This window comes from Sinocyclocheilus grahami, unplaced genomic scaffold (genome assembly GCF_001515645.1).
Source record: "Sinocyclocheilus grahami isolate Dianchi unplaced genomic scaffold, SAMN03320097.WGS_v1.1 scaffold389.1, whole genome shotgun sequence".
Taxonomy (NCBI): Eukaryota; Metazoa; Chordata; class Actinopteri; order Cypriniformes; family Cyprinidae; genus Sinocyclocheilus; species Sinocyclocheilus grahami.
In genome coordinates, this window is record NW_015505568.1 from 275,876 (window position 1) to 296,080 (window position 20,205).

Genomic DNA, 20,205 nt, shown 5'->3' on the forward strand with positions numbered 1-20,205 from the left:
TAGGGTGTATGTAGCAGGTAATGTGGTGGCTGGTGTGTAGTGTGTAGGTAGCAGGTAATGTTGTGGCTAGTGTGTAGTGTGTATGTAGCCGGTATAATGTTGTGGCTGGCGTGTAGTGTGTATGTAGCAGGTATAATGTTGTGGCTGGTGTATGGTGCGTATGTAGCAGGTATTGCGTGTTTGACTCACTTGCGTGGCGGCAGCGGCGGCTGCTGTTCGCTGAGCGAGTGTTGTGTGGCCTTCAGGTAACTCTGGCGTCTGGCAGCCGTTTTGGGCGAAGGTTTGGGTGAAGGAGGTCCGTCCGAGTCTTCGCTGTCCTCCATGTCTCCCATGGCTTTAACGTAACTGCCACTGCGCATCCGCCTGCACGGGATCTCACCTGTGCCGCCTCCTCCCTTACCCAGCGTCCCGCTCCAGTCACCTGCAGGCACCTGCCAAAAGACATAATACACTTACACTAGCCACAATGGATCTGGGGCAAAGGATGTCAATTAAAACATCGGAAATGTACTTTAAAATACATGTGATGAGTTCTTTATAGTAGTAATTGGCCATTTATAGTAATGTATCTTTTTTAAAATAAATATTTGTATTTATTATTATTATTGCATGCATTACTGATGCATTTATTATTAAAAAAGTAAACAATTTTGTTCAAATATTTGATTTTTAAATATTTAATATTATTCATATTTGTGTGTCTGTGCTTGCATAGGATTTATTACTATAATTGTTAGTGCATTTATTATTATTATTATTATAATTATTATACAAATATTTGAAAACAAATTTTAAACATATTTGAAAAATGCTGTTGAGATTATTATTATTATTATTATTATGTATATAAATATTTGTTAAAAAATACATATAATATTTTATAATAATTATGTTTGTAATAACATTACATATTATGTTTAAAAATCATTATTATTGTATTTATTATTTTTATATATTTATTATTATTTATTATATACGGTATATTTATTATTATATAAATTATTTTTAATATATAACATATAAAAAATAATAAATAAGTGATAAATAATAAAAAAGTGATACAAAATGGTTATTTGGTATTACAATCAACATACAGACTACTATGAAATCTTCTATGCCTTATTCTTGTTGTATTTGTCACAGTCTTAAGAAATCTCTCTCCCATTTGTCTTTCTTTCATGTCTGTGTGTTACCTGTAGGAAGTTGCAGGTCATCTCCTGGCCGTGGCAGGACTTGGACTTGAGCAGGGTCCGGTTGACGGTGGTGGAGCTCTTCTGAAGCACCTGTCGGGCCTGACTGAGGGTCAGCGTGGACCACGAGCCTCTCTTCACAAGCATGTGTTCCCCCGTCTGGCCCGTGGAGGGTGGCAGGCTGACCGTGGGCTTGAGGTCGCCGCTGCTCTTGGAGGATTTGAGCGAATGCGCCGCGATGGTGTTGTAGCCCTGCGGATGCGGTCTGGGAGCCGCCTGACTGTCCGACACGGCCCTGCCCAGCGTCATCATGCTAAGAGGGTTTCGATACGCCACCGCTAATGGGCCTGTGGCGGGTTGAGCCGGCGGCTCGTCCTCCAAACCGTCATCCGAGCTCCAGAAGCCTGAGAGATTGGGTCGCGGACGGCGTTTGGTGCCTTCGGTCTTGGCGGGGTCTTTGCTTTTGCTTCGCCGGGTCGCTTTGGCCGCATCGCCGGCTTGGCCTGCGGTGATGCTCCCTTTGACCGCCGAAACCTCCAGGGATTGGGACTTGGCGAAGAGTTTCTGGACGGACTGCACCAGGTTGCGGATGCGGCTGGGACTCTCGCTGCGCTGCTTGGAGCCGCGGCTGCGCCGGTGGAACTGCAGCGTGCTGAAGCCGTCCCGCTGCAGTGGTAGGTGGCGCTCCAGCTGGTCCAGCAGGTTGGCCGGGAGCCGGTTCATCTTGGCGGCCGCCGCGGATGAGATGGTGGCTGTGCCGCTGCTGATCATGGCTGGAGCACCCAGTCCCAGACCCAAACCCATGCCCATGGACATGGAGGACGTGAGGGTCCCGGAGCGACTACCGGTCTGAACCACACAAGCCTGCTGAGACAAAACACACCATCATAAAATTAATTGAAAAATATTCAGATACACTATTTACACTACTTACTATTTTAAGTGTGAGCTAAATATGATTTCAAAACTGTACATTTGTTGACTGTATTACATATGTCACATGCACAATATTAGAACAGTTTAACAAATATTTATATGGTATTATTAATTATTAAACAAATATTTGCATTTATTATTATTATTGCACTTATTATTTATGTATTTATTATCATACAAACAATTGTACAGTATATCACCTGTACAATATTACAATTAGTTCAAATATAAATAAATTATTTTGTAACAAATATTTGTATTTATTATTAATTATATTATTATTATTATTATTATTATTATTTATGTTTATTATACCAGTGTTTGTATAACACATGCACAATGTTATAATTAGTTTAAATATAAATAAGGATTTGTTAACAAATATTTTATTTATTATGAATTATTATACAAATATTTATTCTTATTATTATTACTACTACTACTACTACTACACATTTATTTATTATATTATCTTAAAGCATTTAAAAAATGTCAAGAAAAGTTCAAATGAAGTCCTGTTTGACTGACATTGATTTTATCACCAGAGACTGTCAACTGGCTGTAATTTTTGGTCATACATATTAATATCACATATAAATATACATATTATTTTTAATATACATTAATATACATATTCATTTTTTGCATTTAAAATTGCAAAATGCAAACATTTCAAATACATTTTTTAAATTTTATTATGTATTTGTTTATTTATGACAACAAATGCACAAATTAATTATTTAAATTAAAAGTTCAATTAAATTAAAATTAATTAAATTAAAGTTTAATAATAATAAATAATTTCAAATATTTGTATAATAATTAATAATAAATACAAATATGTGTATTAAAGGGTTAGTTCACCCAAAAATGAAAATTAGCTTGTGTTATATGACTTTCTTCTTTCAGACGAATCCAGTCGGAGTTATATTAAAAATTGTCCTGACTATTCCAAGCTCTATCATTGCAGTCAGCGGGTGTTGCAGTGCTTCAGTCCAAAAGAAGTGAAATAAAAAGCGCCCATCCATAATAAAGTATTTCACAGGGCTCCGCGCTCCGGAGGGTGAACAAAGGCCTCCTGTTGCGAATAGATGCGTTTTTATAAGAAAAATAACCATATTTAAAACGTAATAATCAATTTAATCTAGCTTGCGCTCACTGTTGTAAATGGAAGCAGTTCCGGGGGAATGACGTATGAGTTCAGCACTGCGCATGCGCCGCTCAGAAGTGACGCATGCGGAAACGCAGCAGAGAGATCAAAACAAAACAACGGTCAAGAATTAGAAGTACAAAATGAGGATTTGTAAAAATTAATGTCAGAGGATTTCGATATAAGCCGAGAGGAGACTGGTTTTCCTTTGCTAAAGTAAGGAAACTTTGCTTCCTTTGCTCCTGTTAACAAACGTTGGTTTTCACGAGATTCACCGGCGCATGCGCAACGCTGACCTCATACGTCATCTGCCCGGAGCTGCTTCCGTGTACAACTGTGAGCGCAAGCTAGATTAAAGTGATTATTACATTTTGAATATGGACATTTTTCTTACAAAAACGCATCGATTCGCTACAGAAGGCCTTTGTTCACCCCCGGAGCCGTGTGAGACACTTTTTTTTATGGATGGGTGCTTTTTATTTAACTTCTTTTGGACTGAAGCACTGCAACACCCGCTGACTGCAATGATAGAGCTTGGAATAGTCAGGACAATTTTTAATATAACTCCGACTGGATTCGTCTGAAAGAAGAAAGTCATATACATCTAGAATGCCTCCGGGGTGAGTAAAAAACAGCCTGATTTTCATTTTTGGGTGAACTAACCCTTTCATATTAATATATTAATACGAATTTCAATAAATATATATTAGTCAACAAACTTACCTTTTTAAACTCAAAACATATGAATTTATATTGTGATGCATAATGCATTAAATAATGGACAAGATGAATAATTGCATGAATAAAATAATTTTTGATGTGTATTCCATGCTTTTTTTTATCGATTTCTATTCAAATGTATATTGTTTATAAATTTATTTTATATTTTACATCTACACTATTGTTCAGTCTTGTTGAGTCAGTACTTTTTTATTTGAAGGAGAAGAATAAATTTTTTAGCAAATGCTTTTATTCAGCAAGGATGCATTAAATTAATAAAAAGTGACAGTAAAGACATGTATAATGTTACAAAAGTTTTCTATTTCAAATAAATGCTGTTCTTTTGAACTTTCCACTTAAAAAAATTAAATTAAATAAAATGTATTTCAGTTTCCACAAAAATATGAAGCAGCACAACTGTTTTCAACATTAATAATAATCAGAAATGTTTCTTGAGCAGCAAATCAGCATATTAGGATGATTTCTGAAGATCATGTGACACTGAAGACTGGAGGAATGATGCTGAAAATTCAGCTGCGCATCACAGGAATAAATTACATTTTACAATAAATTCAAATAAAAAAAAGGTTATTTAGAATTGTAATAATATTTCCCAATATTACTGTTTTTACTGTATTTTTAATCAAATAAATGCAGTATGGTGTCAGTACCTGTGTGTAGTCGCTCTGCTCCGGCTGGTTGGTGTAGTGGAGGCGTGGGAAGGTGCTGCTGTTGGTCAGCTGGTTGTTGAAGGGCAGCAGGCAGTCCGACTGCAGCGTCGTTGGGGTGGAAACAGGAAAATGATGGAGGTGAGGATCCAGAGTGGCGTAATGGTTGATGGTGGGGCTCAGGAGGAAGGCAGCATGGGGGTCCGGGGCCAAGGGACACAGGGGCTCCTGGGGGCCCGCGGTAGGGTCGCAGGTGTCGGACAGATGGTGACTACGGTTGGCCCCTAAGCCTTTCATGGTTGCTGCGCAGGGTCGGCTCTAGAACATGATCCCAGATGAAGAGAGATGACGGCCCTGGAGGGCGACCCCTACAGAACAGACATAGAAACACACTGTCCGTGTCAGTTCAGATCCAGCTGGTTGCAATGATGAACCTGCTGAGCGTAAGTGCACACTGGTTTTCTTCAATCATGTTTTCATGTCTTTGCAATTAACTGAAATAAAATACATTTAAAGAAACACTAAAATGACTCAAACTGAAACTGAAATAAAAATAAAGCTAATTAAAATGTGTGCTTTTTTAATTGAAAGAATATTAAATATAACTAGCAGATGAAAAATGTAAACTTAAAACAATTGCATTTAAACTTAAAGAGAATTAGCAACTAACTAAAATAAAATATGTTTAAGAAATATTAAAATGATTAAAACCAAAACTGAAAATAAATTAAAGCCAAGTAAAATATATAAAAATATTTTGTTCATAGAAATTAAATTAAATATAACTAGTACATAGATGAAAATGTACACAAACATTTTTTTTCTTAAAAACTTAATCGAAACTTACTGAAAAACTGAAATAAAGTTTCATAAATACTAAAAATACTAAAACAATTAAAAATTTAAAGAAACTAAAAAATAAATTGACAAAAGCACCACAAAATGACTCAATCTGATGTTCACATCTTTGCTTTTCCATTTGAAATTTGGCAGTCACTGTGTGTTCGCGAAAGTGAAAACGCAAACGGTAATGCAAGATGTGCAATTGCGCTTGGATTATGTCCCAATTTATGCGTCCACATATGGAAAACGCAATTAAAAATACAATTTGCAAATAGTCCGGATTATCCTTCCATACTTAGGGGCCGTTCACACGGAACGCGTTTTTCAGTTCCAAAACTGTGGACCAATCAGAAGACCCCAGAGGCGGAGCAAGTGTTGCGAGCTTTTGTTTACAGTAGCAAGAGGCATGGCAACTGTTTTATCTGACGGCGCCTTTTTCCTGCGCGCTGAGGCCCTGTTTACACTAGTGTTAACTTTTGCTACAGTTACGCCTGTTGTTTACACTTCTCTGGCGTTTTTGGCCTTCGAAAATGAAGACTTTCGAAAAACGTATAACATGGAGACTGAACTGCAAACTTTCCTGGCTTCGTTGTCATTTTTAGCAGCCATTGTGCAGCTAAATTCAGTATACAGCGAGGCAAGCTGTGCTCAGAGCAATCGGCAACAAAGACGTCCATGCTTTTCCTCGCCATTAGGGATATAGCGATTAACTGCAAGCTGGTCGAAAATCTATTAAAATATGTGACTATTCAAATCGGTTGAGATGCCAAACAAATCGCGATACAATTGGAGTAGGAGTTTATATGAATGTATCTCTGAGGGGAACTGAATGTCTTTAGAAAAGAAAGGTATTTTCTTTTCCTCTTGCCTCTGTACAATGCATATTAAAGCAGTTTTCATAAGCGCAGCTCTGCTTTGTTTACAGAGTTAACCAAGGAAACACTGTATCATTGCTGTTCATAAGCGCCACCTGCTGTCAGAGAGTGAATCTGTGTCTCATTCAGCTCGTCTCATTTCCTTCAGAAGTGTTTTATGTAGCATCGTTTCACAAAACTAAAGTCAGACCATTTTGCTTTTGCTTCAAATTTCAAATTCAGAGATTAAAAACTACTCATGCTGCATCTTTGTTTGGATCAAGATTAAAATCCAGTGGTTGCCTCTAATTTTAAATGGAAAGAGCACAGACAAAGCCTTAGTTTGTTCATATTAAGAGATTTCTTTTATTTGTGTAACTTACTTGTTTGATTTGGGGTTTGATTTAAAATTTCAATTTAGTTTTGTTATATTTCAATTTCACAAAGCAACGTGCCGCAATAGCCTAATAACAAATTTACTGTCTTCAATCTCAATTTGTAAAAAAAAATTGAGAGAAAATCGAATCGTGAAATCAAAATCGTGAATCGAATCGTGAGTCGAGTGAATCGTTACATCCCCACTCGCCATCATGCTCATTGTTGTACCTGCCAGTGACTAGCAACCAACTTACTGTTTACACTTTTACGCGCATGCCCAGTGTGCAGGAATGGTCATGTGACATGCGTTTTCGGTTGTGTAGTGGGGACGGGATCGTTTATGAAACGCAGTGAAAACGCCAGTGTAGACGAGGTTTTAAAACGAAAACGCATTTTCGCGTCTCGCGTTTTTTAGAAGCAAAGATGAGTTCTGTGAATGACTCCATAATATCTAAAACATATATTCCATCTCAAGTAAACATATCTTGATTTTTTAGATTGTGGTTTTTGTAACAGAAAACAAGACAAAACCAAAATTTTTTGCATTGTATTTCTTCATTATTTCAAACAGTGAACAGCAGGTTTCTATAGTCTACATGCAAATTCTTCCCAATCAAACTCTCTCATGCTCACATTCACACTATTCTACTCGTGCCTGTGAGGCTCATGAAACCAGCATCTTCATCATCTGTGAGTCGCTCTTCGCCCATCGACATTCATCTGGAGCTGGATATGTGAAAGTCACACACTCATCGTGAGCCGAATCGCCCGAGACATCGACTCAAACGTCTCCGCAGATCGCAGCGCCATTCACAAAACCTCACAAAGAGCTCTATTGGCATGCTAAACATAGCTGTTTTCATCTGTCATCACTGCTCTCAATGGGGCCACGCGATGAGTCACGGCGCCGTCAAAGAGCCTGAACAGCTCGTTAGCATTCAGCCCGCAGCTGCACCTCCTCCCGAACGAACGGGCCCCCGGAGGAGCGCCGTCACCACTCACGCTCGCAACCCGAGGCCATTACAAACACCTCACGCGCGTTTGCTACGAGGAAACGAGTTAGTTGACAGTCATTTTGCGTGCTTTGAAAGCCACCAACTGGGGTCCTGATGCCTGGCTGAAAATAAAAGAAATCAAAACGCATGTTTCGTGTGTGAAATGTGAAACTCTCACGAGGAAATGTCACTCCAGTGACCTTCATTGTGTCGCTTGCGGTTTGCTTAAAGGTTGAAATGAAAATTCTGCTGCCATTTACTCACCTTTATGCCTTATGGGGTTTAAAAGACGATTCATATTCAGTAAGATTAATGCACTTAAGATTTAATGCACTGACACTACAGCATTAGAGCAAAATCTGAATCGAATTAAGCTGAATAATAACAATTGAGCTGCTTTATAGCTGAAATGTATTATTTTTTTCATAATTGATTAATTTGACAACATTAACACATTAAGTAGCATATAATAAAAAAAAACTATTTTGTTAATTGAAATAAAACAAGTAAAATTAAACAATTAGTAGATAAAAATGTTAAACTTAAAAAAATTTAACTGTTGTCTTGAAATGTTGTCTGTATATGTATGTATGTATATATATATATATAAATTAATTGAAATAAAACTGAAATTGAAATTAAATTAAAATATCCAGTAGATGAAAATGCCATGCCATAAATGCTCATTTTCATTTAATGTTGAAGTACTCAAATAACTAAAACTAAATAAACTACCATTAATAAATAATAAATTACTAAAACTTTAAAGTGAAAACAGAAAATATAAAAGAATATGCTATAATATATTTATTTATTTATGCATGTCAAATATGGCTATGTGAAACATGAATTATTTAGGGGCTCAAAAATAATAATTACAACTATTTATTTTTAATGGACTCAAACATATTCAAATACATTAATGTCACAGATAAAAGCATTAAAGACTCAAAAAGTGGCTTTAGAAGCAAATATATTTATTTAAAATCATTTAACATATTACATTTTATAACAACATTTTTACATTTTAAGATATTTTTTGAATTAACTGTAATAAATGACCACTTATAATCTAAATATTTATTATTTATTAACTAGACTGTTAATTCTTTAATTAATTAATTAATTAATAAGAATGATATATCAATATTACTTTATAATAAAATAATTATAGTTAATTATTTACATTATGAACTAGACTTTATGAAGCATTTTAAAAGTCTGGCTATGTGAGATATGTGAAAACAAAATTAGCATCTATAATCAAAATATTTACTTTTAAAATATGCATGAATGTTTTGCATGATGTGAATGAAACCAAAACAGCAAAATAAGCCAAATGACAATCACCTTTGGAAAGTGTTTCATCTAAATCCATTCAGTGCGGTTTTACCTCGAAAAGCCTCACTACACTGAAGCCCAAAGCTGAATTTAAAGCAGGACATGCAGCAGCGGGACGTCTCGCCTTCCTCAGATCACAGTGTGGTTACTGACCCAGCGCTCATCTCTGTCCTCTACTGGAAACACAACCACATCAGGAACAACTACAGCACTGAGCCAGAGTGTCAAACAGCACACTATCACACTACTGTAATATGTCTGTACAGCAGGCACATTTACTGTATGCATACAATATCCAGATGGCCTGCTACATTTGCTGAAGTTTGTAGTAAACAACAAAGCCCACTATATATATATCCAACAATGCAATGCTATCAACTTGACCATCCACCCAATTTCATAAAAAACTGCGACTGCGACTTTTCTGAGACTGTAACCTTGATTTTGCTTGTTGAATAAAGCATGGAACCTAGTGAGTGCGCGTACGGTACAAGTGCACAATGCAGCTTACCAGCATTTGAAACACTTATTATGCCATGATGCATAGTGATTCACTTATTATTTCATAAGCACTGTAATAAGAATCAGACAGGGAAAAAATACATTTCACACTTTTAAGAGCGCTCCAAACAAACTGATCACTAGTAAACCATTAAAACATTTCGTTACTTAAAATAATATATATATATATATATATGTGTGTATTTTATTTCAGCTAGCTGCCAATGCAACATTTCTGATTTTTGTTTAGTTTACCTTGATGTACTAAAATAACAAAAACTGAAATAAAATTAATACAAACTACCTAAACAAAAAAATAAAAATAAATAAAAATGACTTTAAAAACTTTAACTAAAACTGATATGAAATTAGAAAAATAAAAAAAAATTCTACATATTAATAAAAACCTTAAAGACATCAAAAAATTAAAATAAAATAAAACATAAAAACGACAAAACAGCAAAATTACTAGAACTTTAACTAACATTATTACAAACAATATATAAATATATAAAACTAATCAAAATATAAATAAAAACTATATACTGTAGACATATCTTAAAAAACAATAACAACTACACATGACAAAAAAACAAACACATTAATAGTTACAAAAAATCTAATAATATAGTAATAAAATCTAAATAGTAATAAAAACTATATAGACTTTAAAAGAAACCTACTAAAATGACAGAAACAGAACGACTAAAACTTTAACTAAAGTTAAAATGAAAACATAAAATATCAAAATTAGTTGAAAATATTAATAAAAAAACAAAACCAATAAAATCCAACTAAAACGTTAACTAAAATGAAAATTTCAACTGAAAATATAAAAATGTAAACTAATTCAAAACATTCATACAAACTTTAAAGATATCTCAATGATCAGTCTTCTGTGCTAACCAGTCAAAATATAATCCTGGAGCCCAGTTACGTAACCCCTCCCACTCAAGCCCAACAGGCCACGCCCCTCCACCTCTGACCCGCCCCCTGAGCACAGACGATGGATGAAACCCTGAGGAATCCCTCATTAAAATGTTGTACGGCTGACCGTGTGTGAAGGAAGATGGAGCATCTGCGGCCGGTCATTTAAAGCAGTTCTGCCCTCTGGAGACGATTAAAGCCTTACGTGGACCTGTCAGCTTCAGAAAGTCATTAACGGCCCTTTGATGGATCTATGGGCTGCGTTTAACAAACTAAATAGGAACCTGGGAAATTATAGAACAGGACTGTGAGATAATGACAGATCCAGGGCGGCTAAAACTCCTCAGCTTATTCTAATGAGGAAGAGCAGAGTCTGCAGAAGCAGCTGTGTCCAGATCAGTGCTTATCATTAGCATAAGCAGATGATGAGCGTTTCCAAACGATTGATGAACTGAGATCATTCCCTTTCAGGACACCGACCCAGAGCTCACTGATCAGACGCTGAGTGCTTAAAGCTAAACTTCTCTTTGGCTTTCATATTTCAGTTATAATCTTCATTTTGAGTTGCTGAAGTACAGTAGGTTTTTCACTAGAGATACTATTGTGCTTTGATCAAATAAAAATGTAATATTTCATTTATAATTTAATAATAAATTATAACATTAAAGATTGAAAAGATGAATTATAATCAATTTGCAACAATATTAATATATTATATTAATACACAATTTTAATAAAGGACAGTATTTAATAAAGTGTTATATATTTTATATATTATATAATAAAATTTATAATTTATTACTGAATGTACAGTTTTTCTAAATGCATAATTTATATTTATACTTGATATTTATAGATTATATATTACATCATTTTAATAAAGTATATTATTTAAGTATACATTTTATATATTATATAATTAATAATTATATATATATTACAATTTATTATAATATATTTAATTATATTTGTTATTATATCATCAATTTATAATTGCTAAATTATAGTTTTTCTAAATTGTACTATATATTATGATATACACAATTAATATTTACATATTATATAATTTATAATTATGATTTGTTAATTGCACAAATGTATTAAATATTATATGACATAATTATATACAATTAATATTGACATATATCATAATTAAAATGATTATTTATTATAAATAATTAAGTATAACATGTATTTAATGTAATTTATTATAAAATTATATAACACATTATAGAAATATACTGAATATGTCAGTATATAAATATAAAAACATTGTTCAGTTATTAATAACATACATTTACAAATATATTTATTATTATTATTACTACTACTACTATTGTACACACACACACACACACACACACACACACACACACACAACGAGAACATATTGTTAATATGTAATATTCTTAAAAAATGTTACTAGTAATATACATTTACAAATATTTTTATTTATGTATTATTATTATTATTTCATCTAATGTTTTTTATGCATTTATAGCCAAATGTGTACAAATAAATATTATTATTCTAACAAAAATATTAATCAAATATTAATTTTAACAAATATTATAATTGATTTAATTTATATTATATATCTCAATATAAACAAAATTCAATAAATCACAACCCTCTCACAGTTTAAATCAATAGTTCACCCAAAAAAATGAAGATTTTGTCCTCACGTATTGACCTCAGTGTCGTCCCTGTGCTGCTTAACGTCTCATTTTGTGTTGCAAACAATAAAAAGCAAATAAAAGAAAGCAAGTCATTTGAGGTCAGAATGAGGATGAGTAAAAGATGACAGAACTCCTTCCTATCGTCACATAATTTTCCTCTGAGGATGGCAGCGCACATGAAGCGCTGGAGTCGTGCTGAAGTTCATTAGCAAATAAATGAGCTTCCTGCGCTCTGTTGAGGCATCAAACGCATCTGCTCTGGATCTGAATGCTGCACAAATGACTTCCGTCACTCAACAGCAGCCGCGTCTGAAGCCTCTGTTCCTCACTGATCGCGCTGAACGCTGAAGGACTGAATTCTTGGGCCTTTATTAAAATGTGCCTGACACACATTCAGACCTTGAAAAGACACCTGCCTCTATCTCGTGTACATTGTTGGAGGTGTTTGCTAAGACAAGCATCATTTCTGACCCGTATGAAGGTCAGCTTCAGCTTCCAGAGCCTCTCTGTGTGTCCCAGTGCTAACACATTTTTCTGTCTACTGCCATATAGATTGTAAAAGACTATATTATTTACAACAGCATCTGAAAACAATGACTAAATAGCTGGATACTGGTTAACATCAACCAATAACCCACCTAGGTGACATCAACCAAAAATAAAAGTCATTTAAGAGGCGGATTATTTCATTTTGATTATGAAGACAAAAATTATCAATATGATCGTGATAATTTTAGATATCTTAAATAATGAATCATTCAGAGTGATTTCTAAGCTCAAACACACTAACAAACAAACAAACAAAAATACATTTAAAATAATAAAATAAATAATATATATATATATATATATATATATATAAATGAGACACATTAAAAAAATCACACTAAACTGTTCAAAATTTTGGGGTCAGTAAATCTTTTTAGATTTTTCTAAGAAGTCTCTTTTGCTCACCAAGGGTGTATTTGTTTGAATAAAAATACAGTAAAAACAGTAATATTGTGACATATTATTAGAATTCAAAATAGCTGTTTTCTAATTTAATATATTTTAAAATCTAATTTATTTCTGTGATGAAATCCTGTATTTTCAGCATCATTACTCCAGTATTCAGTGTCACATGATCTTCAGAAATCATTCTCATATGCTGATTTGCTGCTCAAGAAACATTTCTGATTATTATCAATGTTGAAACAGTTGTGCTGCCTAATATTTTTGTGGAAACTGTAAGACATCTGATTCTTTGATGAATAGAAAGTAAAAAAAAAACAGCATTTATTTGAGATAGAACTCTTTTGTAACATTTTAAATGCCTTTACTGTCACTTTTTATCAATTTTAATGCATCCTTAATGAATAAAATAATAATTCTTATTATTTTACGTATTCTAAACTTTTGAATGGTAGTGTATCTCAGTTTTCAAAAAATATAATTGTATATTCATTTTATGAGCTGTTCTTCAGACAACAGGATGAGACTCTTCCTGTCTCTTCTGGAGCGGGTCTATGACTCTCTCTGGACTCACCGTGACCCATTTTCAAGCACTTAGCGCGAGTAATCAGTGTCATGAACTGAGCACGATCTTGCGGCTACAAGAACGAGACGGCAGACAGCGAACGCTGCGCTCATTTATCACGCTTCATACCGGCTCTCATCCGCTTCCTGTGGAGGAAAGCAGGAGTGAAGGACAGGAGGACGTTCACTTCACCGGCAGACTGAAGAAACCCACAACTACTATAGTTACTGCTATACTTTACATCAGCTCACATTTCATATAAAGCTTCTACTGACACAGAAATACAAACCACAGTCACGTTAAGATGAATCACTTGTTGCATTAATCATCTGTAAGCCACTTCAGATAAAAGCTTTGCTAAATAATATGAATGCAATAAATGTAACTGTTTTCTTGCTCTTTTGTACATCCCAGTTTGATACTACACTGTAAAAAAAAAAACAGGTTTTTACTGTAGCATTTTTACAGTCTTTTACCGTTAAATTCACAGTCATTTCTTACAGTGTATGCAAAAATACTAATTATATACTTAATTATGTATATAAATATACACACTAATATATATATATATATATATATAAAGAAACTAAGAAAAATAAAAAAAAATGCTTCAGTGGGGTTCTTTATTAATATTCAGCATATTAATACAAATTATAATGGAATTTACTCTAAAATAACAAATATTTGGATTAAATTTTTTAATATATAAATATCTTTATTAAATAAATAAATATATAAAGATTTTTATAATATTCATTTATATTATACTTTTGAAATTGTATTATTACCTGCTGAAAAAATGGCTAAATATGTACTATAATTAAAATATATAAAAAAAACATGAACATATACTTTTGAATGGCTCTCAAGAGTTTAAATTATTTTTATTTTCAAAAACTATTTTAGTATAAATCATATTATAATTGTATTAATATTTTGAATTAGTTTTTATTTACATATTTTCTGTTTTCATTTTAGTTAAAGTTTTAGTAATTTTGTAATAATTGTCTAAATAGTTTTTTTACTCATGTGTATTTTTTTTAATTTTTTTTTTAGCTATTTATAAATTTGGTTATAAACTAAAAAAAGAGAAATGTTGGCAAATAGCTGAAAGAAAATAAGTTTAATTTTTTTTTATATTTTATTTGATTTCAGTTAATTTATTTGAACCAACAAAAGTTTTTTTATTTTTATTTTTTATTTTTATAATACTATAATAACCTTGCTGAGTACTTGACTACTCAAATACTGGCACATGAATACATTTGAAAAATGTTAAAATAGAAAAGAGTTATTTTTAAATTGTGTTTAAAATGTTAAATTACTGTTTTATAGTATTTTGAGTTAAATAAATCCAGCCTTGGTGAGCATAAGAGACTTTCAAAAATATAAAAAAATTGTTTACCAAAAATCTTACTTTTGAACAATAGTGTATTTGAAATGTGTTGTTTATCTAGAATAAAATCACTTGGAGATTAATTTCAGAATACGGAACACAGAAGACATTGGCAGACCACATGGTGTAAAAACAAACTGACAGTGCCGGGTCACATGGGCCACTCTCTGAGGCTGTTTGTTCGCTGTCACAGGGTCAGACGTTCCCTCTCTCTGTTTCTCTCAGAGCTCCATGGACCAACGCTGACATAACGACCAAACCCTGCGAGATCAGACCGCAAAAAACCTCCATTCACGCGCCCCACCGTCCGCAGCGGGGGACCGGGAGGAGAAGTTGACAGAAAAACAGAGATGTCACACGTCCCCGTGAGGCTGATGACTCAGGATCTGTGTGCGGTTTGTGAAAGTGTGAGAAATGGCTGCTTTCAGAGTGCAAGAGTTACACTAAGAAAGCACTAGTTTCTAATTTTCTCTGTTTGCCGAACTCGTTTCAGAGCCAATGGATGTCCAGTCTAACATCAATTCCTTTCAGTGCTCTAACTAGTCTGAAGAAGATGTTAGAGGGGTAGAGCTGAGTGATATACAGCTAAATATTTCTTGCTATTTCACAGCCTTTGCATAATATCAAATACAGTGGGTACGTCTGCAATATAACAAAGAGTGAAAAATTTAAGGGGGTCTGAATACTTTCCGTACACACTGTATATAGCTCAAAACAAACTTGCTCTGAGATTCAAAATGTTTAATGCAAGAAGTGAAATAATATAATTTTTCTGTTTATATTTGATATATTTGATATTTTAATGTACAGTACAATGTAGAAATATATAGTACATTGTGATACAAATTAATTGTTGACGAAATAAAAAATAAAAAAATAAAAAAAAACATATGAACAGATCATTTTGAATATTTCAATCATGACAACTCTCAGAACATTTTAGCATGGTAATGGATATGACACTGTTAATGTATTTGGTCTTTGCGGAACAGATCTGCTACGTTGCTGCTGAATTGCTGCTGCTGTTGGTTATTGCTGTAGATTATTGCTGCTGCTGCAAGCAAGTACAGGAACTTGCTACTGCCAATGCATATGGTGATACGGTGCCATGAGTATTTAAGACATACTGCTGCTGCACAAATAGCATATAATAGCATAAAATAGCATAACCCCATAGCAGATCTATACAGGTGGAGCTGGGGAAGGTGGAGGGTTTCAGAGAACTCTGAAAGCGCGCTGCAGGAATCTCAACTGAATGCTAGCCAGCCATATAAATGCAAGGCAGTAAGCTCATTGGCTGCATTTGCAGCATGAACCAATCAGCTTGTGCCAAGTCGTTTAACTCTCTGAATATCATCAGTTACTTTAACACCCCGTCAGAATGCGCCATCTCGAGTTTCATGACTGAACTGCATATTTGTCAAGTCAAAATAAAAAAACAAAACAAATGACCAGATACTTTTGAATAGCTAAAAATAAAAAAACTCAAAAAAAGAATAAACTAAAATAAAATAAAACAAATATAAATGCATTTTTGAATAGCTGTCAATAGTTTATTTTACAAAAAAAAAGAACAAACGCTTCTGATTAGCTGTCAATAGTCAAAATTAAAAAGAATAAACTAAAATAAAATAAAACAAATATAAATGCATTTTTGAATAGCTGTCAATAGTTTATTTTACAAAAAAAAAACATAATTTGATGGGACGCTCTGCTCATTTTTTCTTGAATTTCCAGGAAGACAACCTACTTTATTGTGAAATATATTGTTAGAGTGATCTAAAATTACTCTCATATAATATATAATGGTCTGCTGACCCTTAGCAACTTGTTAAATTATACTAGTCATCCTTTATAAGTCTTGTGTTCAACTAAATACTAAAAAAAACTTTGAGGATCTTTTTAGTAGTAGTTTCCTTCTATCAAAACAATTGCATAAAACATGCCAAAATTATTCTTTTTCCCAAGTGTGTGCCTGTAACTCAAGAAGTATTAAAGATCTCTCAATATACTTTTAGATTCTTGTTGTTAACAGACTTTTCTTTTGGCATCTCCATTTTTAAGGCTCTAAATGGTTTGATGCCTGACATATGGGGATCTCCGTTTGGCTCCATGTGCAAATTGTTGAATTTGGACTCAAAATGGAATTGGAATTCTTTTGTTTAGAAATATCATGGAAATGTTTCATGATTTGACATGATTTAATTTGATAAGAAATAATAGGCTTTGCATACAGTGGTTTTACCGTGCTAAAGCGATGATGATGGCACTGTGTGAAATGAAAACGTGTTGGCAGCTGAAATACAAAGAAACGGATGTTGATCCGTTTTATAACACACATCTCAACACTCCTGTCATTAGCACCACTGCAGGACAGATCATCAAAGATGCAGTCTGCTTAAACTTGCTCTCCTCCCATTCCAAATGATAATTATCATCCACAAAGATGCTGAATGCTTGGAGACTTCAAAGGGCAGGATGACGGTTTTGGACGCCTCTGGTCCTCTGCTCCGCTCGTGGGCTGAAATACTACAGGACTGTGACAGGATGAAGTGTGTCAGAGAGCTCTTATATGATCAGAAGAATAATACAGTTATTTAATATCACATATTTCTGAGATTAGCTAAAATAAAAAGATAGCAGAGGATTATGCAGTCAAAGCTCTTGAGGTTTTAAAGGTGTTTGGGAACACTGAGTTCTGAACGATCAAGATACATTTCTAGTTTCGATATTATTTGTTCTTTAGACATTTCTCTTTAAAGTGGTCATATGATGCTGCTAAAAAGAACATTATTTTGTGTATTTGGTGCAATGAAATGTGTTTATGTGGTTTAAGGTTAAAAAAACATATTATTTTCCACATACTGTACATTATTGTTTCTCCTCTATGCCCCACCTTTCTGAAACGCGTCGCTTTTTACAAAGCTCATCGGTCTGAAAAGCGAGGTGTGCTCTGATTGGCCAGCTATCCAGTGCGTTGTGATTGGCCGAATACCTCAAGCATGTGACGGAAATGTTACGCCCCTTACCATAATGTGATGATGCCCTGTCCAGCCGGAACGATGATTCAAAAACATTAAAACCTTATAAACATTATAAACGAGGCATTTGTTGCATCCAGTGGGGAAATAATTACAAATTATAATGACTTATACTGCATTTTTACGCGTTGCGTTGCATCGCGCCGCGTAAACATAAAACCATGTCTGCATTTGTGATCTGAGAAATTACAAACTACAAGCGCTACTCTACACTGCTCAAAACTCGCGTTTGAATCATCAAATCCTTTAAATATAAAAAACGTACTTACAGTCTGTGAGTCAGAACAGCCGGCATTGTAGTCTACTCTCCCAGGATCAGGAAACAGTCCTCCATAAAATGTGCTGCACACATCTGAATATTTGAGTTGAAGTGTTCTGGAACAGTGTTGTAAATACAACTTAACCACTGATTTCTAGTCGTGTCCTCTTTTGGAAGGCCAAACAAAGTAGTTTCTCTTTCACAACGAAACACACAGCGTCACACACGGCGGGCTAGAGTGAGCGCAGGCCAGTGGGCTTGAGAACGGCGCGGCCGGCGGATTCAACGAAGGAGCATCCGGCGGACTTGCAGCAACCACATGTGACGACCCCGGGCTGGACTACGCTTCGTCCACGGTGAAAGCCAATCCGGCGATCCACAGCGCGAAGTTTATGTATTTCCTCAGTGACCAGCACGGATCAGCTCCAGGCATGACGAAGCGGATATCGTCCTCTTTTGGAAGACCAAACAAAGTAGTTTCGATTCCACAGCAACAATACTACAGCGTCAGCGAGAATAAAACTTCACCATGATGAACTTAAAATTGGGTTCTATTATTTTTCCTCAACAGTTCTCCTCACAAAATGAAATTAATTTCAAATACAAATTTGATAAGAACAGAGTGGAAATTATTAGCAACACCAAAATAACAGCAAAGCTAATGTTTTCTGTTAGTTTAAGCCCAAACTAAGAAAAGTAAAACCAAACTTTGTGGCAATAATTAAGACCAAACTGAACATGGTGTATGTTTATGGTGCATGTCGGCAATGTTGTCTCGGCGGGGCGGGGCGTGGTGGAGGTGGGGCTTACGTAGACGATATTATCGGATATTGTGATATTTTTAAAGGCGATTATCGATAAGATATTTTTGACATATCGCCCAGCCCTAATATACAGTATATATAGTTATAAGTCAGAATTTATATTTATAAATCTTGAATATATAGTTATGAACTCTCGGCGGGGCGGGGCGTGGGGGGGGTGGGGCTTACGTAGACGATATTATCGGATATTGTGATATTTTTAAAGGCGATTATCGATAAGATATTTTTGACATATCGCCCAGCCCTAATATACAGTATATATAGTTATAAGTCAGAATTTATATTTATAAATCTTGAATATATAGTTATGAACCCTGATTATATATTAATATATTATTCAATGAATGCAAAAAGCAATATTATATATAGAGTTGGAAAGAAATAGGAGTAGTATGTTAATATGCTATTTCGAATTTAGCATATGACAGTCACTCAGAATAGCAATGTCCTAGGTAATGTAGCAGCAAGTTTTGCATGGAAGCGTCACCTCCTTTTAACAACATGAATTGCATTTGCATGTATAGTATAGCATTTCACAGGCTGGGATGGTATTTCAGAGACATCGATGCAAAACTAAGTCAAAAGTGATCCAATAAATCATCAATCAACACTGATCTGCAGCATCTGAAACAAACCACATTCAATCCCACATTTAACCAGCATGGTTCAAGCAGTCTGGGTGTTTAGTGTCTATTGTTGGACAACAGCAACACTGAAGAATGACTGAAAACTAATCTGTGAGGTAGTGTATCAATTATAAAGATGTTTAAATGTGTATTTAACATTTACGGTGTCCTAATAAACATTTCCTTCCCACTTCTCACTGATTTGATTCAACTTCCAAACATCTAGGTGATCATGTCCGAGGCGACAAACAAAATGTTCAACTTCAAAAGTTCACTTCACTCTAAAAAATGCTGGGTTAAATACAACCCAGTGCTGGGTAAAATATGGACAAACCCAGCAATTGGGTTGTTTTGACCCAGC

At 34.4% G+C, this 20,205-nt stretch overlaps 1 protein-coding gene across 1 annotated transcript in view; it reads right to left on the bottom strand.

Annotated features, from left to right (window-relative positions):
• LOC107550157 (disks large-associated protein 4-like) overlaps positions 1-20,205 on the bottom strand; it is a 123,068-nt gene that overhangs the window by 40,452 nt on the left and 62,411 nt on the right. Inside the window, exons 2-4 of the mRNA XM_016231384.1 lie at positions 4,668-5,032; positions 1,194-2,057; positions 190-431 (exon numbers count right to left, since the gene is read on the bottom strand). Coding sequence (XP_016086870.1) covers positions 190-431; positions 1,194-2,057; positions 4,668-4,961 — 1,400 coding nt within the window. The 5' untranslated portion in view covers positions 4,962-5,032. The remainder of the gene's footprint in view (positions 1-189; positions 432-1,193; positions 2,058-4,667; positions 5,033-20,205) is intronic.